Source organism: Convolutriloba macropyga, chromosome 12 (assembly GCF_964194025.1).
Source record: "Convolutriloba macropyga chromosome 12, txConMacr16.3, whole genome shotgun sequence".
Taxonomy (NCBI): Eukaryota; Metazoa; Xenacoelomorpha; order Acoela; family Convolutidae; genus Convolutriloba; species Convolutriloba macropyga.
Genome location: NC_134479.1, coordinates 6,585,018 through 6,608,888, shown reverse-complemented (window position 1 = coordinate 6,608,888; position 23,871 = coordinate 6,585,018). Strand labels below are relative to the sequence as shown.

The window sequence follows — 23,871 nt, the reverse complement described above, 5'->3', positions numbered from 1 at the left end:
AATTGTCGGCATTTTTAAAACACTTTAATGTGGTTTGTTCGGCTACTTTTTTTCTCTTGTCTATTTTGATGCTCTGATTTTGGTAAGGTTAGGTTAGATTATAATTCACGACGATTCGATTCGTTTCCGGTATTCTACCGGATGTGTTTTTTATGCAAATTTGTTGCTTGACCGTTTTTGCGCTTTTTTGTAGACATTCTTTGACTTCTCAAGTGACTTTTTCACGCTTTCGTTCTTCATTTTTGAGTGATCTATATTGCTCCGCAGTAAAGCTTGTTGGTAATATAAATTCGGTTGCAGCATAGCAGAGGTAAATGATTGTAGCGCAGTGGTTAGTGCGGATGGTTGTGGATCCTGAGGTTAGTGGTATGAATCCCGGTGGGGAAATGTTTTTTTTTTGCACCCATAAAGATAAATTTATCTAGGCTACAGCCCCTGAATTAAATTGCCTCGCCTGTCGTTCAAGAGCAATTCTTCCGACATTTGTCGGTTTATGTTCTGTTGTTCACATCTGGCTATTTCTCGCTGAAAGTTGTTTACATAGCTTTTTGAGTGGCTTCGATAAATTATAACTTATAGCTATGTCTGCTCTGTATTATACGGCACAAAAATTATTATACTGTTTTGCAGATATTTCGGCAATCTGGCGGCTATGTTCTTATTGTTCCAATTTAATGTCGGATAGTCATGAATTTGAGAGGCTAAGACTCTCTGAAATTTGTTTTAATACAGAAAGGAGATGTTATTGAATAGCTCGAGACTTTTTCTGTCTGGAGTATCTCCTTTTTTTTAAAATAGTGGTTATGCCTGCTTTTAAAAATATTCAGGCACAACAGCAATTTATTGAGGCATTTTCATTTTGTGAGTTAACATAATCAGTTTTGCCGTCAGTTAATGCACCTACAGGTCTTTGCTAGCGTTTTTTGAAACTGAGTTTTTCGCGATTTGTTTTTGAAGCCTCGACCAACAAAATTGACCTTTAAATAATTGTGAACTTATAGATTTTAATAACTGTCTGGGTTGTCATAGCTACATTGTATATCCTATTTTAGTGGTGGTAACATTGACTCTGACGACATTCGTACTACTGGTGCTGTTGGTATCTCAGGACCTTCCTCCTCCTCTGGTGTCACGTCAACTATCATTCCAATCATCAATGACTCACCACCTCAACCTCCTCCACCCACCCATTCCGCTCGGGGATCTAGAAGCGACGATGTGCCGGCACGTGCAAGCTTCACGGGTCCTACGGTGTCCAATAGATCCCGTCCACAACAAGGTATTTCAAAATTTGGATGTTTCCTTCTCTCCTTAACGATAGTTTTGCTGTTGTAAAATCTCTCATTTTATATTAGACTACTGTTTTTGATACTGTTTAGACGACAAATTGAGTTATTAATTGATTGAAACCTGGCCGAAGGCTACAGAGTGAAACCATTAGTAACGAGTTTAAAAAACAGTAATCGATTGAACTTCGTTTTACAGATGTAATGATAATAAAAAAATAAATTTGTTACCATGTTTTTGTGAATTGACAGGATTTCGAGCATTTCCATCGTTACTCAAAGCAAAAAAGGCATTGTACTACATAATTGCCAAGTATATACATAACATTCAAGTACATAATGCCACTCTTCGAAATAAACATCTTGTCCACACATGGTTGTGAAACTTTGCTAGAAGTCAAAATGCACGGAACTTCCTGATTGTGACCATGCTTCCTTCGAAAATACTATACTGATGTCCCCGTAATCTAGACTTCTTTCAATTTTACAGTTAATTTTCATTGTAATCAGTGCTGTTAAAAGGTTTCTAATAGATAAAAGCTTTTAAACGAACAAAAAACGCTACCGAGAAAAAACTGCTCCTTTTCTTCTGAAAAATTTTTTGTTTCCATCAGACCGAATGTAAATATACACACAATTGCCAGACCAAAAGCTACGTTAGTTGACTGTACTTGGTGTTATTGGCCAGATGAGTTACTGAACACCTTTTGTCATTTGTCACGTACAACTTACATCTTAGTCAAAATATATATTGGCCTATGTCTTCGTGGAGCGTGCTACAATGGAGGAGAGCCCTCTCCATGGAATTTTAAAACAGTTTATGTAGTCTTTTCTGTCATTTTTAAATATTAATTTTTTTTGACCGATTTGACCCTTCGCACTTGACTTGTTTTGTTGTGACAAATTGCTCTCGAACGAAATTTGAAGCAATTATTGCAAATGAACGTGTGTGTCTTTTCAATGGAAGGTTCTGACCTTTTTGTTCTTTTAATATTTTGTCGCCTGTGTGTTTGATCTTAATCTTTTAAGTGACTTTAAGTGACATGGACTGCTTGATTTTTGCGTGATAAATTGCTCGAGTTTAAGCCGCTAATTTGTCTCGCGACAGTTGACTTAATTTGTGATCAAAAGTGCGTCGAAATTGGTTTCATTATTACATTCTAAATCGTATTAGGCTCTCAACACATTTTACCTGGCTTAATCCCCGCCTCCAAATGAAGAAGGCTCGAATTAAATTGAGCAGCGCCCGTTGTTTTATTGACTTTCGTAGTTTTCTTTGTTTTAAATTGGTCTATTTTTAGCTGCGAAGTCGTTTTGTCGTTTTACGCTTTTTTTTCATTTCACACAGCAAAGCTGAAAAAGTCAAATTTTCTGAATGACTTTTTATTCTCACTAACGGTTTTTGCGCGCGTGACGTCATTTCTCACTCTCTCTAGCAGAAGTTTTTAAGTCATTTGCGTCAGAAGATTTTGATCATACGTTGCTTACCTCACTCAATATTATGACCTGTGCACTTTAAACATAAGTTTAATTTGAATAAATTTAAGGTCAAAGGAACTCATATTTGTAATAAGGTTCCCTAATAAAAAGGCTTCTGCGGAATGATTTGTAACAAGCTCGATTGAGTTATCGCTGTATGTTTTTTTACATATCTTTTTGAGCGGCGTCGAGTTTTTTTCATTTTAGATGTTTCTGTCTCGGCACGCAAGTCTATTTCGCAGCTATTCCGGCAATCTCCTGGCTGTTTCAGAATTTTGAAATTGAATCAGCTCCGATCAAATTTGATTTAAATTTTAAGCTCTTATCCGCCTAAATCGTGTCGCTTGAACGCAAGTCATTTGACGCCGGTTGACGTATTCTGTTCATATTATTTTCACTTAATCCTGTTTTTGCTTTTACTTGAAATTTTTTTGTTGTCTGAGCGATTTGAATGTTCGTCCTCAGATTCGGTGTAAATTGCTTACGTTTTAGGACATTAACTTGATGTGTTTAATATCCTTGAGTTTAAGCAATTTATACAGAACCTTCAATAGTTTCTGTATTGTACGTTTCATCAAAACAGCGAGTAAGCACTTCATTAAATATTTTGCTTTTTGTTTAATAGCCGCCCTCATCTTCTCAGCCGGCTAATATAGCGCTCCTATTTTTTTTTACTTCGTCGAATTTTTTTTTTCGCTTTTCCCATTTTGCCGCTTTTTCGACATTTTGCGTAAAATCCTTTTGACTTCTCTAGGCTAGTTTTACTCTTCTGTCGTTTTGCTCAAAGTCCTTTTAAACAGCAGCGGCTCAGCAAAGCAATTCAAAATGAAGAGAGTCGGTGTAAAAAAAATCAAAGTCAAATAGAAACGGGATAAACCCATAAAGCCCATTTTTAAATACCCGGTACTTGAACTTTGTTCTCAAAAGTTTTAGTTACTATCTATAATGCTTATTGGTATTGATACTAGACCCTGTAGCCTCGCACTGAGAGACAGGAGTATGTTCAATTCCGAAAGGACATCAAAATAAATCGAACTTAAAAATGTTTTTATACAAAAATCAATTTTTGTTGATATTTTCTTTTCTTTCAATCCCAATAGAGTTATGGGAATCAACGGCGGCTATTTTGCGGCATTCTTCCGGGTATGTTTAGTTTTTGTTCCCCAGTTTTTGCAACGCCCTATTTTTGCAATAGACCGGCCCAGCTGGACATTATTGGGATTTTCCGGTGTTTGTTGTCCGAATAGATTGATTAAATGCTCTCAAACGACGTTTGTAGATTTTATTAGTGTTGTGGTCTTTTTTAATGTGATTTGTCGCTTGACCGATTTTTCGTCTGACCCATTTGACTCTTCGTCCTCAAAAACTGAATTAACAGATAGGGCCTAGAGGGCATTAGGTGCTCTTAGTGCCCTTCAGGTCATTACTCTCCAAGTATGCGATTCCTAGAAACTGTTTTGAGACAATTTCAAGGTGTGAAGGGCGGTTCTTAGTCATAAAACTTTACCTCTCCCTCTGTCTCACCCCCCCCCCCCCCCCGCAGTCACGCCCTAAGCCCCCCCCCCTCTCCACCTTCCTCCAACCCGGCGAAGAGGACCCCCTCTCCAGCTCTGAATGGCGGGAGTCATGGTGTGAAGGGCGGTTCTTAGAGTTTGACCGATCCCCCACCAATATGAAAGCATTTTGAGCGAAAGAGAATCAAAGGCATTGTAGCTTAGCGGCTAAGATGGTAGATTGTCAAACTGGAGGTGCGGGGCGTTTTTGCACAAACAAAACCTTTCTAAACTACATCCCCTATAAATTAAGTTGCCCTCGTCTCATTCGAGAGCAACTCATTCGACGTTAGTCGGTTTATGTTTCTTAGATTAAATTAGTTGTTCAATATTTAATCTTAGATTAAATTAGTTGTTCAATAGTAAAAAATAATCTAAGAATCGCCCAGTTAGTTCATCAACAGGAAGTGACAACATTTGGTTATTTTTGACAGGCTCTGATCATTCCAGTGGCCACAGAGACAGGGCACGTCGTCACAGAGGTTCTTCTGAGTCGCCTAAAAAAGGTAATGAAAATATATTTGGACCTCTTCAATGTATATTTCTTAAGCATTACATTGCGCAGATGTGATGGCTACCGGTTCCACTAAAATGTTCAGATAGATGCTACGTCTTAGTTGGAGCATATTGCAACCCTCCTCCCCCCTCCCCGTCCGAACGAGCCATAGTTTCACATAATAATTTGCTATATAATTACGCGAGTTCTGTAGTGGGTGATGGTGGTGGTGATGATGAGGATGATGATGGTGGGGGTGGGGTTTCGAACTGGGGGAAAAAAGCTCTTTGATCCAGAGGACAAGGAGTAAATATCAATAGTTTGTTCGGTCGAACAAAGTATATTCCAAAAGTGAGGAGCATACATAGTTGTCTTGCTTTTCTAAACATCAGTCATTGTGCATTTCTTATCCTTGGACCCCCCCCCCCCCCCCCCTTCACACCATTAGGTGATGCAGACTATTCCAACACATCAAATCATTATTGAAGGCTTGTGAAGATTTTACATCCATTAATCTGTGTGCACTAACTTGCTAAGAAGCAAAAGTACTTGCATATGATACCTAACGGAACATTTGATTTCAAATATCAACAAATTTAAATTTAAAATTATGGATCTTTTCCGTTGTGCCCCCAGTTATAGAGCACATGCCATTACATAGTAAATCATCATGTAAAAAATATGGCACGTGCGTTTGGGGGGGGGGGGGGTGCACATAATATGCGCACACTAAGCTGGGGGATGTTGTTACTGGTAAAATGGAGGGTTATAAACAAAAACAAGCAATCAGAAGGGACTTGAATTTTTGTTCAGGTGTTGTTGCATCCTCAGCCATTCCACGCGTGGAGTTCAAGTCTCCCTCTGGAGAAAGTAATGTGGACGAGACAGACTATGACGTCACGCCTCCCTCTCGTGCATCGTCAGTTGAGAGACGAGAGAGGAAGATGTCTGTGAGTGGGAGGGGGAGGGGGAGGAGCAGGTCAAGGTCACCCTCTTCCAATCAGGCACTGAACAACACCGATGATGATGATGATGAACAGACACCTCAACAGAGCAAAACACATCTCACAGGTTTGTGTTTGCACTCTGAAGTGAATAAACACTAATTCAAAGTTAATGGCTGTTCCAAAATGAGTGTTCCAAAATTAAGCAAATCATAAGAACTTCAAACTTCTTGCAACATAATAGTGGAATTATTAGTGCCATAAACGGTTTCTTTGGAAGTTAGTCAAATTTCTTAAGCAACTTTGCGAAATAGATATCTACAATTACTGATGCATCTCAAGTCTGAGTTTAAGTAGTTCGTCAGACAAAATTGCTTTGAAAAATGAAAAAAAAATCGTGCTGAAGTAGTTAATAATCCATCCAATTGGGCTTCACAAAACGATTGTTTTGAGGGATTTTTTTTGGTTGAAAAAAGCAGAAAATTTTTTGTTTAATACCGAGCAATAATTTTCTGTACCTCAAAGAGGTTTAAAAACTGGTCAAGGTAACCACCTTAAGAGCTGTAGTCTTCATTGATGTAGAAGTTAGAGTCCTCCCTCAACTTCTTTAAAAAGACTTAACTGTCGCGATTTGATAAAAATTTCGAACCTCTCGTTATTAATATTGAAGAGAAACTCAATAGTCAAAATTCAATTTTGCTGTGTTGCTCAGTTGTTAATTGCTCTCGAATTAGAGGCAAATATTGTAAACGTGTGTGTCCTTTTTTAGTGCAAATTTTTCGTTTGATCGTTTTGCGCTTTTCTAGAATAATCTTTGACTTCTCAGGTGTCTTTTGCACGCACTTCTTATTTTTCGAGTGATTTCAATTGCTCTCAATCCGAAATAGTTTGTTGTTCAAACCAAACTGATTGTTAGACCCAATACGATTACGCGTCCCTGTTAGCCAAGTGGTTAATATCTCCGTCGAGGTGACGGAATCGGACTCGGGGTACGAATTTTACCGTCGACTGATTTTTTCGCACCCATGAAGAATAATTTATCGAGGCTACAGCCACTGAATTGAATTGCGTCGCCTGTCATTTGAGAGCTAAATTTTTCGACGTTAGTCCGTTTGTTTTTTTTTTGTAATTCGTCGTCTTGATTTTCGTTACGTGCATTGAAGCGGCTGGAAGTCATTTCTGACGGCATTCTGTTTTTTAGCATACTTGACTTAATTCACTACAAATTGACTTCTGAGTTCAATTGTTAAATCTAACTTGAGTGTGCGAACTCTAATTTAAATGAAGCACAATAGAGGTTACCCCAAACAGATGGTTTTAACGCTTTATTTCTTGTTTGAAAATATGGGTCGGGTCTAAAATGAGAATCTAGGTTTTTTGAATAGAATTTTTTGTCTTTAGTTTTTGTATTTCTTTGACTATAGGGTGCCAATATCAATAGGTCTACTGGCTATAATGAAATTTTTATCTTTTCAATCTCTGAAGGTTTGCAGGGTCGAAGAATCTTATGTGTTACAATTCAAAACACCTTTAATTTTAGAGAAATTTATTGACTTCCAATTTATATGGTCGTACATCTTTTTTGTAACTTTTGTAAAAGAATTACATATATTTGCTTTTGGTTTTTGTTCATTTTGAATTGTTTTTGGTCGGACTCTCAAATAAATTATTTTTTGCTTAGATTAGTTGTTGCAGTTATTGTCGATATCTCATTTTAAACAAACTTTGTCCGAGGAAGTGTTTGAGAACTGTTTTTGCGCTCTCTCCCTCTCTTTTGAATAGAGATATATCAAATATAATCAATTAATTTCCAAGATTAAATGAATTATTATAATGTTTATTTTAAATTTCGGGTTTTTTAAAACTAAAATAGTAAAAAGCGTAGTCTGAAAACATAAAGAGAAAGCGTGGATTCCCAGGTTTCTATTTTTGATGTTATAAAATTGGTTTATCTTTGTGTTCATACTAGAATAATAAGCAAATCATTATCGCAAGCTAATTATTTTTGAATTGTGACTTTTAATCGAGGCGCTTTAAGAATACTCTGAACAAAATAGAATCTCAACGGCAGATCAATGCAAACATTTATCATAGTTTGCACCAGTCAAGGCTAAATATTGTCTTCTGAACAACCCTTAAAGTATATAACTTGCTGTTTGTTGTACTCGTAGCCGTCAAAAATTATCAAGGTTCTATGGTTTGATCTGGAGTTAACGCAAGCTGAGTTTTTCATTTTATCATGACTTTTTTGTTGAGATGCAATCAACGTAATAAAGTGACAATATTGTCTATCTAATGAGGTTAAAATGCTAGTAAAAGTTTGAAACATAATATTAAAGTTGAATGTTAAGAATATGCAGATAATGTGAATGAAATGATCAAGTTTATGCCCATTTACACTTTGGTCTCTGAATTGTCAACATAAAGAATAACTTACATATCAGCTTCGAAGAAAGGAAATGTTTGAGCAAATTTGGCTGATTCAATAAAAATTAGAAGTTAGATAAATTTATAGTTTTCTCTTCCTTTAAAGACAACTGCAACAGGAGTTCATCTCAGGTAGCGTACCCTAGATAGGATTTGTCCCAGGCAGGACTTTTGAAGCGCATCAGTGAGAAAGTTATAAAAGAGAAATTTTATTTCGCTATTTTTACTTTTTTTATCACTCTCAACCTGCTTCTTAAGTAGGACCGTGTACGCCATCCGGCAACGATGGATGTAGGTCGGAACATAAGGGATGATGAGTAGCACTCCAAGCTGTTCCCCTCCAGATAGTGTAAAGACGGCCCAGTCACAAAAATAACTAACAAGTGGAGAGGAAAGCACCAATATTGTATATATGTATATTATATATATATATATATATATATATATATATATATATATATATATATATATGTATATATATAAGCAACTGGTAAGGAAGGATTAAAATAAAAATAGGATATCAAGGTAGGAGCAAAGGAATAAAGTTAAGCAGCCACACACTCAGTGCAGCCTTCCATCCTCCACGACGGCGCTAATCGAAGTCTCACTGAGAACACGAGGCTTGAGGGCGCGACATCCCCTCAAGCAGAGAACACAGCTCCTCAGAAGTGCGAAGCTGATTTTCGTTCGGATGTAGCTTATAGTGTCGGCGTACGGCTCTCCGCGTTTTTCGCTGATCTTAGTTGCGAGTTGTTTCATAACGCGCGATGCTGATGGCCCAGCACCGCCCGAGCAAGCAAAAACCAGTGCGTTGAAACTGCTGTGTTCGTGTTCGCTGATTCGCTCTTCGTATTTATTTCGCTTGATGCTCTCGTAATATTTGTATGCATCTTTTTTGGTCTTAGGGCAGCTCTTCGCGTGGGGGTTGAAAATCTTCACATCGAAGAAAGTGCGATAAGCGGGAGCCCCGCAGTCCGTTTGCCTTGATGTCCAGTCGAGCGTCATCATCAGTAGTGGTAAAATTACTCGAGAAAATTTCTCCATCGAGCGACTGAAGTTTTGGCTCTATCTGGACATCGTGGCAAACGTCATCCATCAGGTTTGCAAACACCTTTGGCGCAATGAAGGGCATGGGTGATGCTAAATTCTTTTCCGCATGGGCATATAGCTGGCGTGTTCTTCGCTTCCCAGGTGTAGCGAAGTGCTATTCCATCACGGAACTCAGTCTTCGTGATGTCGAAACCATGTTTTGATAACGGAAGTGCGTTAAGCCAGCTAGATGCTCCTTTCTCCGAGGCCAGCTGGATGGCATACTTTATTTCTGGTAGATTGTTTTCTATTCCGGATTTTTGCGAGATGAGTTCACGTTGCATGTCTGCTTTCTCTCTGAGACTGATCTTGGTTTGTTCTAATTGACATTGTTGAATATCGCATGAATCATTATTAAATGACTCCGACGGAGTTGAGAGTTCAATTGATTTCTCAAGATTTTTATGAAGATCTTGTGGAAGGGCAATGTTAAGCCCACTCATTCTGAGAGGGAGAGAAAAAAGTTCTCCTTCCTCTTGGATTACTTCTTTGCCGACGATGTTCGGTATGACTCGGCCCAGCCGCTCCTTTACCTTGTCCAGAACCTCGTCCATGAAGGGTGTAGTACGCGAGAGGAAGCTCAACTTCTGTTGAACCCCCTTCGTTAAACATGCATAGGCGTTCTGGGGAGAGGTGAGAGCAAATTGACCAAGTCTGTCCAAACTTTTTGTGTATTTAATTTCTGCATCTTTCAGGAAAATTTTACTGGCCTCAGAGCTACCGAGCACTGATCCCAGCACTCGAGCGCCTTGCGTGATTTCCATATTTGTGCCTTCAAAATAGTTGACGCTTGGCGCAAACACCTTTGGCGCAATGAAGGGCATGGGTGATGCTAAATTCTTTTCCGAATGGGCATATAGCTGGCACTGATCCCAGCACTCGAGCGCCTTGCGTGATTTCCATATTTGTGCCTGCAAAATAGTTGACGCTTGGCGCAAATAGTTGACGCTTGGCGCTCGCCTCCTGGCTTAATTATCAACTGACACTTCGGAGGATTGACAAGATATCCGTACTTGGGACCAAGCTGAGTGAGCTTGTCGAAGAGTGCCCTGATATCTTTCAACTTACCGACGATGCTACCATCATCAGCATACCATTTTTGTGTCAAGGAGTCATTGTGAAGTCTTGATATTAGGGGTAGGATTCCGATTCCATACATTGCCATCGCAAGGGGATCACCTTGTGTCGTACCTTCCTGAGACAGAATGGTCGACTTACCGATGTAGAGATGAGACGGACGGCTATAGGAATTCTGTAGGGCAACATGCAATGATGGGCATAAGGCTTTCACGTTCTCTAATGCTGTTCGTCTATTGAGCATATTAAATGCGTTTTTGGCATCAATTAGTAGAATTGCTTAGTTTTCGGGATCATCAAAACTGTCGCGAAGCGAATGTATGGCATGTTCTATGCCGCATTTCTGACCCAGGCACAGCTGCATGTTTCCACCGAGGGATGTTAAATCTTGCCTTATGCAGTCGACAATTATACGTCCGGTGATGCGACGCATTACTTCACCAATACCAATAGGTCTCACACCTGGACATTTATCCAGAGCCAACTACATTTATCCAGAGACATTTATCCAGAGCCACTAGTCGACAACCATTGTATGCAATCAAATTATCTGGTGGTATTATGGACGTGGCCAGCCTCTTAGCAAACTTGGCCACAGGTTCGTGGATGTCTGCCCGAAAGCAGAAAGTATTCTACGCCAGTCATCGGCATCGAGACATGCGTTCGGACAAGCCTATCACTGGTTTTGTCGAAAACAGCGGGGTGGTAGGAAAGCGCGCGTGGATGTTGTCTCTGAATGCAGTTGGGCTCCAAGGGTTGCCCTTAAGGATGTTTGTCGCGTAAAATCTCGAGGACCGGTCTACCGTCTATGAGATCGGTAGGTGCGAGTACGCCGCCTTTATGCTCATCCGAAAGAACGGAAATAGCATTACTGATCTTACCACGAGACTTGAAATCGTTGAACATCTTGAGGTCAGAGTGTTGCTTTTTGTTCCTTGAATTCATTCTCATTTGGATTGCCTTCGCTTCACAGAACAGTTCTGAGAAGTTGCAGCTGTGCCATGCACGCAGTCTACGCTTGATGGTCTTATTGTTCGATCCATCGTCCGTGTTCTTTGTTCGACTGAGAGTTAAGTGCGGAAGTATCATACAGAGGGTCAGAGATATATCGGATCTATCCGTGTCTACGACAATCGGGGAGAGGACACTGTGAAGCGCTTCGGCGAACTGTTCCCCTGTCTTGTTCTTACTGAGCGTGAAGAACGAGGACTTCCATGTGACGACCTCGCGGTATATTTCGCGCACTGTTACCGCGTGATAAGGCTGGAAGTTATCCCAAAAATTATCCGATGGTGCGGCGACGGAACGTTCAGGGGCGTGCGATGTTGCAGGATCTATGAGTGCAGTGTCGGGAACGGTCAAATCATTTTGTGTTGCCGGCGTTGCGATTGCTGTTTCGGTGGCTGCGGCGACCTCAGAGCAGCTTTTGCAGCTGAAGTTTTCGGTCCACTCTTTCGCTGCGGCTAGGCCACTGCATTTCACGTACAAATATTTGTAACACGTATGACACCAGACGCCTCCACTACGTAGGGGACCCTTGCAGAGTGGACAATGGGTTTGATCAGCCATCAGGCTATGGGCTAGGAGTCGGGAAGGCTGCACTTAGGGGGACTAGATTAAGTTAATTACAGGAGAGTAATAGAAGCAACGATATTTAAAGTATAGAATGATGTTAAACAGAATAATAGTGAAAACATGGTTTCCATGAGAGAAGTGCACGGTGTCTTTACAGAACAGGTTAGGTTCAAGAAATTTCCTAAATGAGGGTGAAACAATAAACAGCTTTAAGGCACAAGAATCAATATAATTATACAAAGCGTAGTTAAGGGCACTGATTTTCTTATTTATGAGGCGATTACAGCTGGTGGGTATAACTTTGGGAACAATCAAATTATTTGGGCTAAATTTAACAATAATGAGCTGAAAGAGGAATTTCCAATGCTCTATGAAAGTTTCAATACTACTACGGTGATCATTGAAGCCAGCAATTACTACAACAGTGTTCAGTTTCTGATTTGGGTATTGATTGATGTTATCAATCAATACATCAGAGATCTAGCAGTTTAGCACCTCGATAGGAGTGTACACAACCCTGTACTTGACCCTCGTCTATATATTTTGTACGAGAAGTACCCAAGACCAAGTCCGAGCAGCTGGAGGGAAGAGGGTTGGCATCAAAACGTCCCATTCACAGAGCCTGCTAACATTCAAAACAAGAAATTGCTCTAAGAATGAAATCAGTTAGAATTGTACAACCTGATGTGATGAAGGAAGATGGTTGTCATCAAAATATCCCATTCACGGGGCCTGCTAACATTCAAAAACACAAGAAATTGTTCTAAAAAAGAAATCTGTTAGAATGATACGACCTGATGTGATGAGTCGGACCTTGACTCTAACGAACCATACCCGAACCTTGCCTCTAAAACCCTCCCATTGGAGGTCCCCAGTACAAGGATTTTGCCATAACAAATCTATTTAATAAGTTTATCCCAAAGTCCGTTGGCCTTGAGTCTAATCGTGCATCATCATCATCAGTTGATTTAAGAGCCTTCTCTTTAGTGCCTTCTCTTCAGTTGTCGTTGATTTTAGTGCCTTCTCTTTAAAATTATTTACGATGCAGTAATGTCTCAGTGGGGGATCACTACTCATCCATTGGATTGTCCTACGCGGCTTAAGAGCAAACCCCATTTATCTGAAAAATATAATTCAAATGAAAAAAGGGGGTACGCTCCACCCAATGGATGGAACAGTGAAGCCCCACTATGAGACATCACAGCAGCACATTTAATTTTACCGCAAATTTCTAAGTTCTATAGAATTTTAAGGTACAGAATGGCGAGGCTTGGAAAGGTGTAGGTTTGATTCAGCCCAGCGCGCATACGTATTTGAAAATACAGCGGAGGTAAATTTGTTCGGGGGGGGGGGTAAACACTATTTAATAAGTTTATCACAACAATTATTAAAAGTAATTCAAAAATGTTTTTTTTTTGTTGCTAAAAAATATTAATCAGGCGTTTTGTGTGGACTATTGTCGCTAATTCGTAGAAAGTATTATGTAAACTAAGCGTGAAACGCAAACGAGTTTTGTGAAAACTTGGTATGCAATTTTAGAATTAATATGACAACTGTAAATGGGTTTTCCACGCTCGGTCGATCATTTTATTTTAACTTGCGCTCATCGTTTAAGTTTAGCCTTTCACCTTTGAACTCTGTTCTAGTCTTGTAAGACCAAGCAAGGCTCTTGTACGTTTTACGAATGGATATAAAATTCTATCAAAAGGTATTTAATTGGATCAAGCAATTCTAAAGAGTTGGTTTTGAAAGGTTGGCGTGCATTTGATTATATGCAGAATGCACTGTAAAGGAAAAGTTCAATGATTGCATTCATTACCTTTAACATGTTCGATGGAAAAAGGATTGCTTATATGTGAGTGATTCAGTGTTTAAGACGCTATTTTCCACAACAGTTATGCCATTTATAAATGATATGGAAATGCTGCTCATAGGAGTATTACCCGCCAGAGCAATTAGGAGTTATTCCATGTTTATGATGTGTACATTATTAACCATTTCACACTAAAAGGTTGCAATCATTTAAATGTGCAAATCTTATTGTATTATCTGCAGTGATCAGATAAATATTGACTGTAATCATTAACCCTTGCTAATGTCATTGGATCTCATAAGACAGCAATGATCAATGTTAACCAGTGTGGATCTTTGCTGATGTCACTCTAGTTAATCACTTTTATAAAAGTTAAGGGGTTACATTTTCATTAACGGTTTACATTTTGTTCAAGCACGTCAGTAAGAAAACGTAACTAAACGTCTTATCGAGACCACTTCTTTCCTTCAATTGACGAGTCTGTTCCAGTTGTTGGAGGCCACTGAAATCGAAATTTTTTCTTCTGATTCTGAGTTTATATTGCCAATTGAAATGTTTAATTGCTCAGAAACAAAAATTGTAGCAATCATTAATAGCCGCCTTCAACCTCTCAAACGGCTATTATTTAGGCGCTCTTCTTTTTTACAATTCAAAGAATTTGAATTGTATTGGGGCGCTGTCTTTTTTTAAGATCTGTTCACACATTTTCATGATTTTTGAAGTCAAATCGGAGTGATCACGCCGAAACAGGAAGTGGAGCGAAAAAGCGAGTGGTTTTGCGGCGTGAAATTTTTTTACTCTAATTTTAAAGTAGAGTGAGAAAACGGTGTTTGAACAAAAATTCGCTCTCTCGCTAGTGGTTTTTTGATTTTTTTTCTTTGATTTTTTTAAATTTCACTTTGATTTTTTTTTACTGTTTTTTCAATTATTTGGATCAGATTTTTTTCATAATTGTTTTCACAATCAATTCATAGTTCATTGTATTCCTAGTTTTTTTGTTTGAACCAAACTTCCCTTTCTCGCTGGTGGTTTTTTGTGTACATGCGGCTTTTTAACTTTGTTCATTCAAAATGGTTTTCCCAATTCACTCATATTTCGTTCTAGGTCTAATCTTTTGTTTATTTTGAGAAGCTGAATTTAGTATAATTTTATAATCTAACTGAAACTGCACGCCAAATTAGAACACTTTTTGAGACTGAAAAAATAACAGAAAAAAAATCAGTCGATTTATCTTTTTTTTCTCTTTCAATCCCGTGCATCAAGCGCGTCAACGGGGGCTATTTTCTGGCAATCTGCCGGCTATGTTATTAGTCCATTGGTGGTTTTCAATGCAATTTTTCGCTTGACCGGTTTTTTGACTGACCCATTTGACTTCTTGCCCTCAAAACGGATTAAACAGGTAGCGCCCGGAGGTTCTCTTAGAGCCTTTCGGCTTACTGCTGCGATTCACCGAAACGGTTTTGGAGGCACAAATTCATGGCGTGAAGGGCGGTTCTGATAGTTATTTTCTCCGCCTGCACAACGTTGTACCCTACTCGCACGTGCCCCCATGCAAATACTTGCCTTCTCCATTGTGGTCTTTTGTTCACATGCGGCAATTTGATTTGTTTTTTTTTTACTTTTTTTTCAATTTTTATTCTGAGAATTATTTTCTCCTGCACATCGTTGTACCCACCTCCCCCCTCCCCTACGTGCCCCATGGCCAATATTTGCCTTCTCCCTGGTGGTCTTTTGTTCACATGCGGCAATTTGACTTTGATGTTTTACTGTTTTTTTTTCGATTTTGATGATGGGATTTTTTCTAAATGGTTTTCCCAATCCATTTTTGGCCTGTTTTTTTATAAATCAATGAAAATTTTTTGAACTGTAGGTGAGGACTGCCATGTTTTTGTACGTCTTCGAATAAGAATTTGTTTTGATTCATAGTAAGTCACAGCTCGTCACTTTCTGTGCTACCTCTTTTCGACTTCTTTTTGCTAGTTTTACTCTTATCGCATTATGCCCAAAGTGCTTTTGAACAGCAGTTGCTCTGCAAAGCAATCTAAAGTTTACAAAAAACTAATAAAAAACGGGATAAACCCGTATGAACCAATTTTAGATGCCAGCTACTTTGTTTTTGTAAGTGATAGTTACGATCTCTAGTGTTTATTGGTATTGATAGTGGGCCCGGTATCAGCTCATTAAGACACCTGATTCTTTATAACTACAAAATGAAACTAAAGTAGTTCCCACTTTGGAAATGACTTTATACAGAAGTCATTTTTTCTTTCATTTTTCTTTGGTTCTTTCAATACAAATCGCAATACATATCGCCAATCTGCTGGGTATGTTTGACATTGAGTTTGAATGTTTTCTTTAGCTGGTGTTTTTTCTTATTTTTGAAATAGATTTCTGTTCGATCATCACTGATTAAGTGATACCAAAACTTTTTGAGTAGCTATATTCAGTGAAGAAAATTAAATCATTTGATTTTCAAGAACAGTAGAATTCACAATTTTTCTCGTGTGAGTTTCACAATTCACCGTTTTTTCGTTGTCGTAATCACATTTTTCCGCAATCATAGCAGAATAATAGTGCAAATTCTAAGATGATTTCAAATTTTAATGCAGGAGTGATTGAAATTGGTCGATAATTCAACTGATTTTTGGTCGACCTTTTTTAGTTAATCAGGCTTGTTTGAGATGGTTTGGATATTTCATGCTGTAATGAAATGATTTGTTTGAGAACAAGTTTTGTGCTAGAATTCCCTTTGAATCTTTTTGATATCTGTAAGCTGAGTGTAGCTGTATTGCGGTACTCTTGCGCGCTTTGCAATTTTGTTACGATTTTCAAGACCAGTAGAGTTTCTCCTCTCATTTGCAGCGTTTGAGTACGTTCCGTCATTTCTCTCTCTCTCTCTCTCTCAATTTATGAGTATTTAAGTATGTGATAAGATTCTGATCATGCACGTTTTAACCACACTCAATGAATTTTTTCGGTATCATTTGCTTCAGTTTTGAGGGCTCCAAATGATCCAAGAATGAAATGCAAAAAGCGATATAAATATTTTGGCTATACCTTTTTGTAATCGTTTTTTCAAGCAGCATCAATCTGCTCAGCATTTCAGCTCTATATCTTTATGTCTAAATTTTACGGCACCCTAAGCTGTTCGCAGCTATATTCGGAAGTTCGGTGGCTATACGCTTAGGATGTGGGAGTCAGACGTATCACGTGATACTAAATAATAATTAAAATTTGTTTTGTTCCTAATTTTAGTTCAGTCGCCATCAGCAAAGAGCCAATTTTGTGTGTGTATAATTTATCTGTTTGCGGGTTTGATGGCCCTTGATGGATCTGACTAACTGCTGCTTATTTTAACCATTATAGCACACCCACTAATGCGTAAGTATAAACAACAGAAATCTGTTCTCACTTCCCTTGAAATAAGTATGCATTAATTACCGATTTCTGAAACGCCTGAATTATGAAATTATTCTTTGGACTTTTGGAGATTCGATATTCACTGAGGATTGGGATTGAAGTTGGATAAGTCACAGCTCATATAAGATTCACATTTGCGATGCCCATCGTCTACTCACACACAAAGTTTTGTAACTCTGCTGGAGAAATGGGAATTAAGTATGATAATTTTGCAGATTTGTTCTTAATAATTGTACGAGTAAGAAAACAATTTTGTAGCCCCGCCTTTTTCGCGTGACTGTGATCAGTCGAATTCTCAGAAGGATAAACGTAGTGAACAAGTTAATAAAAAAAGGAATTAATTGGTTGTCGACTCCAAGGTGAGACGAATCCATGGAGAAATTTGTATGGGCCATGTCTTACTTCACATGCTACAAGTACGTGTTAATTACGACGAATTTGTAAACTGGAGTGAAATTTTAAAGCGTAATTGAACGAACTATTGTTGAGTTTACAGTTGTGTTCTTAAACTATGTAGAGATAAAACTAAATTTTAAGCCGCTAAACGACTCATGCAGTGTTTAAATTATTGTCTGGTCTTCAATGAAGCATTAAAGTAAGTGGGATAGAGTCTTGAGTGCAGACGTTTAACAATGTCGTGAAAAATACCCATTGTGACAAAATACCCAATAATTTAGCCTAATGTTAAAACTACCAGAACAATCATGCGGGTTATCAAAGTCATATAATTTAAGTCATATAATTTAATTCAAAGTCATGTAATTTTTTAAGCAATGTGAAACATCGAAGCAGAAATGGAGTTTCATCAATAAAAAATTAGGAAATCACAAGCAAGGTATTAATGTGTCTGAAATTGAAGCAGACGGAGCCAAGACCGTTGACAAAAAAGCAATCTGCAATGCATTTAATAAATCTTCTGCGGTAATGGGCAAATATTCTGGTGATTTCGTTCCTCTCAATATCCATAAGTTGGACCATTGTTCTGAAGATTTCAAGTATTGACTTTAAAAGAAATCTACAAAACCATTGATAGTTTAGAAAACAGTAATGCACCGGGTCCAGGATTTGTCCATGCATGGGCTTTTAAAGGCGGCGAAATACGCAACTGGTACTCATCTGCAATTTATTTTTAATGAATGTATTCAAAACGGTGTATTTCCAACTATTCTAAAACATGCATATGTCACACCAATTCACAAAAAAGGATCAACAACACAAATGTGCAAATATCGACCAATTTCGATCACACCAACTTTTGCTAAGCTTTTTGAGAAGCTTCTTTTCCAAAAGTCCAAAAGATGGATCACATTATTAAAGACAATCTGTTGAATAAAGAGCATTTTGGATTCCAAAACAAAAAATCTTCAACAGATGCGGTATTGTTTTTCACTGAGAAAGTAGTAGAAAACCATGAAAATGGGAAAAACACTGCAGCATTTTTCTTAGACTTTGCAAACTTATTGAAGAAGTGCTTCAACTTCTCTGAGCCTGCAGTTAATTTATTGAAATCTTTTCTCGAAGAAAGATCACAATGCGTCAAAATAGGCACCGAGGTCTCAGAACAAGTTTTCGTTAATGATGGAGGACCCAAGGCACAGTATTAGGACCCCGAATTTTTCTTTCATTCGTTAACGATTTTTCAGAAAAAATCAATGGTGACTTCGAGCTTGTTCAATTTGCAGACGATACTAGTATTTTATGTCGATATGAACCAGGAGAAACAATTGCAACTAAAATAGAAATTTTTTTATTAAAGACGGACAGTTACTTGAAGGAAAATCAACTCACTTTGAATGCTGATAAAACAGAACTACTTTATTTTTCTGCCAGGGACGAATTAGAACCAAAAGTTACTTTTAACGGAAATTTAATAAAACCTGCTGAGAGTTGTTATCTAGAAATACACCTTGACTCAAAATTGACTTTTGAAGCACATCTAAATGTAGTTTTAAAAAATGGCGGCCGCCATTGGCTCACTATATCTGGTAAGAAACCACATACCTTTGGAAGTAAGGCTGCAAGTTTTCAAATCTTTAGTCCTGTCTCATTTGTCATTCAGTGGTGTTTTTTTACAAACATTTTCAGCAAAATGCATACAGCGTATAAATCGACAGATCAATTGGGGCATAAAAGTGTGTTATATGCGTCGCAAATTCGATCAGTGTTGTGATATCCTTTTGAAATCGCATGTCCTACCAGCTGAGTTAATTATTTCAGAGTTTAGTATATTGAAACTCCACACAGACTTGAATCAGAGGATAGTATCAGAAACATTTAAAAAATGTGCAAACCGCCTACAATTAAAAAAGAACAAACAGACAAAACAGCTGATAGTAAGAACGCAAAAGTATACTAAGCAGAGTAAAAGTTCTTGATTTGAAGAGCATACAAAAATGGAATAAGTTACCCTTTAACGTAAGAGCGACGGAGAACAAAACTCTTTTCAATAGAACTTTAACAGATTTTTGTTACGTCAGTATGAAAATTTTCCAATAGACAGTTAGGATCATTCGTATCTTATTTTAAATATAGTGGAACAAACAGCTGAATGGGTAACATCAATTAATAACCAGAAGATTAATGTATAATTTTGATTATTTCAATAAATATTCCTGATTATTCTGAAGGCATGTTAACCTTTCGGTTATATTATTAATTTACTTGTTTGAAAAAAAGAATGTATTGAAGTATGTTTATCAAATTTTGAATTTAACACTAGTGCATTTGAAGTTTTCCCCTCTTTTGGATTGTTGAAGACACTACATGCGATTGGTTCAGCGATTAATCGAGCAAACTTCTAATAAACTTCGGGATTTTTAGCAAAAGATACGTTAGCTATATTACACGCTACAACAGTAATTCCTGCTTTTCAAACTTTTTTACTGTATAAATTTAATTGTGGATAAAACAACTTTTTTTTAAATAAAAAACTGTTTTTCAAATGAAGCCATCGAAAGGCATCTAATTTTATGAACAAGATCACGTCTTTACGAATGCCTGGTGAGAATTTTTTCGTGTTTTGTTCGTTTTGCAAAACCTTTATGGCAGCATAGCCTAAGCCAATCAGTTTTCCCAATGTTTGAGCAGTTTTTTTAAAAGAAGTTATAGATCATTTCAAATGTTCAAAAATATAAATTTTTTGATCTGTGTCGGCGATCATTGAGATTTGGGTTCAAGTCAACGGATTATAGTTTTTCAATTGCTTTGGCAGTATAAACTTGTGTTAAATAACCCTTGTTTTCGGGCTTTATTTACCCAGAACTGCCCTGTGCAATAATTGACCTCATTTGTGCTACAGATGAAGCAAAGTTAACAAAAATTTCAATTATTTTTCTAAAACGAATGATTTGTTAGCACCCGTTTGTTACACTATTTTTAAGCAAAATAATTGGTCCAATAGGTAGCTCTGGTTTTAAAATGCTCTCAAACAAACTTTTTAGCAATTATGTTATTCCTGCTGGTTCATGCGTTTTTTCGTACTGCAGTCTTTTCGTCTGATCGTTTCTTCTGTCTGACCATACGACTCGTCTTCCTCAAAAAGACATAAACAGATGAAGCCCTGAAGGCAAGGCATTAGGTTTATCTGAGAGCTTTAACGGTTTACTAGACTCTAAGTATGCGATTCACCGGAACTTTCACGGTGTTAGGGGGCTTCTTAGAGTTTGACCTTACTAAGACGCAACCAGCTACTGACTAAGCCAATCGCTCGTGCCAGTAGTTTGAGAGCAATTTGCTTGACGTTATTCTGTCATTTTTAAAATCTCTTCTTAAAATATTTGCTTGTTTGTATTGCTTTTTTTATGTTGAAGCTTTTTTGCTTAGCTTGTTATAGCAATAACAAATATTTTAGCATTGATGAATCGTCCGAGAACGAGCTAATTTTTTGGCGCTGTATGTGAAGTATGTAACATATTGCAGACGAATTGATCTATAAAAATTGAAATCGGCAATAGTTGAGGGTTAGAAATCAAAATTAGAAACGGGACAAAACCTTGAAGACCAGTTTTAGATGCCCGTTACTTGAACTTTGTTCTTATAAGTCTGAGTTGCCATCTGTAATTGTTATTGATATTGCTACTAGCTCCTGTATCCTCTCATTAAGAAGCAGGAGTATAACTAACAAGGAAATGAAATAAAAAACTTGCACTTCGAAAATGTTTCGTACATCAATCAATTTTGTCCATTTTTCTCTGTTCTTCAATCCTAGTCGTGGTCATGGGAATCAATGGGAGTTTTTCTCCGGGCAATCTGCCGGGTACCTTTAAAAATTTTGAGCTTAAAAAATTTTATCAGGTGGTGAAGGATTATCAGTTGTCAGTTTGGTTGCACAGGTATTGCTTATTGTAACTCCACATCTTTGAGGTATCCCAGTGGATATGCAGCTTCTGATTGATTGATAAATAGAGTCTGAAAAATAGAGATTGCTTTGACTTGAATTTTGCATAATTCAGATATTTGTTAACTAGTTTATTGATATATTATTGCAAAATGAAATGGAAGAGCAGCAAAAGTAACATCATTAAACATGTGAACAGTTTTCAAGACGTGACTTCAACGGAAATGAGAACAGACCTTTTTGTAACGCAAAGTTCTTGGACAGGCCAATTAAAGAACGTGAATTAAATGATTTAATTTGTATCAACTTTTTTTATTTTTGAAACTATTGCATATTCATTTCAATATTAAGCATGAACAGTTTGCAGTTTGTCCAAAAATGTTGCAGAAAATTTGAGACTCAAACTTTTACCAGCTGCAAAGTTGTAAGCTGATCATCTATGCGAATAGGTGACTACCAAGTATAACGATTCTTGAGGGTGTAAGTTTTGAGGTATTGTGTTTCTGAACACGGGCAGAACGAAGTTCTCTGCGTTGTCTGGAGAGAATTTGCAATTTTTGTTATGCAGTTTATAATATATGCATATGTGGCTATGTAATTGTTTGGCTTACAATTTTGCAGCTTAGTTTGTTTGCTGTCTGGTTCAGAAACCTTTGCTTTAAAATGTATCTCGTTTGAAGAACCACATTTTGTAAATGATTATCACTGTTGTATTTCTCACTCTCTCAAACTGGAGCCATTATTGCACTTCACTCTGTTTTATGTTTGACTAGAAAAGTTGCTTCTATTTCAATATGTCTGCGGAAACATTCTGGAGCTCTTTTCCTTTGGGCTTTTTATATGCAACGCTATGCGCACGTCTTATCATATAAGCTACAATAAGACGAGCAAACGTCATAACTTATAATTTGAGGCGCTTGTACGATGTCCTGAAGGGGACATTGACTGAAATTCTTAAATAACTTTTGTAATTTGTGATAACTTTGAGAAAATGATTGTGGAAAAGAGCGAAGGCATATCACCATTTTAAATTGGCTCTTCATTATGAAATGTATAAAATCACGGAAGTTAACGGTTAATTGGAGACTTTTTAAGAGAAGACTTATTAATGGACGATTATTAGATGTGTTGTTATTTGCCATTGTTTTCTGCTGATTTTGTTGCTTGTTTTGATTGTTGTTTGTTCATTGTGCTCCAAATCTCACTTCCGCTTCATGTCCGAATATTGATCTTAATTTTGTTCCTTAAAAGTTTTATAACTATCTTTATTTAATGAAATGAGAATAGTTATACAATTGTACTGCAATTTTATTACAAGGACAAATATTTTTTAGGAAACCTATTTTGACTGAACTCTTCAAATGGTTTGATTGATTTTCTTGCAAAGCATTGATTTGGCTTTTGACTGAATAATTTTCCAGAAACTTGAGATTGTGTAAATTTGCAATTGAGTTGTAATTATTTGCTGCTGTGGTAATATACTGGTGGCGTTTGTGTCTTTTTGTTGTTTATTGTTGTGTTGTTTGTTTAGTGCCGAATGGGCCTCGGAGGTCATCATTCAGACTGGGAATCTCTTCAGAGTCAATCAACAAATTAGCTGCCAGTCTCAGTGACCTCAGGGTTAGTCTCATCCCAAAATCGAATGATCTTTCATCTGAGATCATATTTTTGCAGCTCATTTTAAATAAAACAGCAGGGCAAGGCCTGAAATACAATCCAAAAAATTGAATGAAAAACTAGAACTACTGTACTTGACCAGCAAGTCAATTGAACAATGGCAGTCAAAAGTTGAGAAACTAAATTAATCAATCAAACTAAACAAAAATATAATGAAACCCTTGAAGCTTTTACCCTGAAGGCCAAATTTGATCCATTTAAGATAACATCTGCTGATATCTCAAGCATTTCATCCAGCCTTTGAGTTACGGGCAATTAGCGTTGTAGCTGTGCCCCGCATTGCACATATTTAAACATTTCTTGAGCAAGAAAAAGTCAAGAAGATACCCCTGCAGGTTGGAAGATTCCACTATCCTCAAATACAGCTAATCGTTTCAAAAGTTTTCCAAACAATCTCTGAGCAACCTTGTTTCGAAAACTAGCAGAATAAAATGACGCGTATTTTTAATTGTCCCTGATTGCGGTAAAAAGCAGGCTTGCCTTTTCACTGGCGAACCTTTGACTTTCATTGAGTTCGGTGAAAGCCTCACCTTCGAGTACTGCTTGTTTAATAGCCGCACAGCGATAGCTGGGGCTATTATTGGCCTTCTCTTGGTCTTTTTACGACTCGAAGAGGAGTATCGGTTTTCTTTTGGTTTTTTTTTTTACAGGAAGTAGATTTGTTCACGCGGCATTTTGACCTAAAAGCAAAAGTGAGAA

The 23,871-nt window shown here is 37.5% G+C and overlaps 1 protein-coding gene across 1 annotated transcript in view; it reads left to right on the top strand.

Moving 5' to 3' along the window:
* LOC142350954 (voltage-gated inwardly rectifying potassium channel KCNH2-like) overlaps positions 1–23,871 on the top strand; it is a 349,390-nt gene that overhangs the window by 216,980 nt on the left and 108,539 nt on the right. Inside the window, exons 9-13 of the mRNA XM_075402980.1 lie at positions 1,053–1,279; positions 4,753–4,824; positions 5,628–5,885; positions 17,106–17,120; positions 23,027–23,115. Of these exons, the coding sequence (XP_075259095.1) occupies positions 1,053–1,279; positions 4,753–4,824; positions 5,628–5,885; positions 17,106–17,120; positions 23,027–23,115 (661 nt within the window). The remainder of the gene's footprint in view (positions 1–1,052; positions 1,280–4,752; positions 4,825–5,627; positions 5,886–17,105; positions 17,121–23,026; positions 23,116–23,871) is intronic.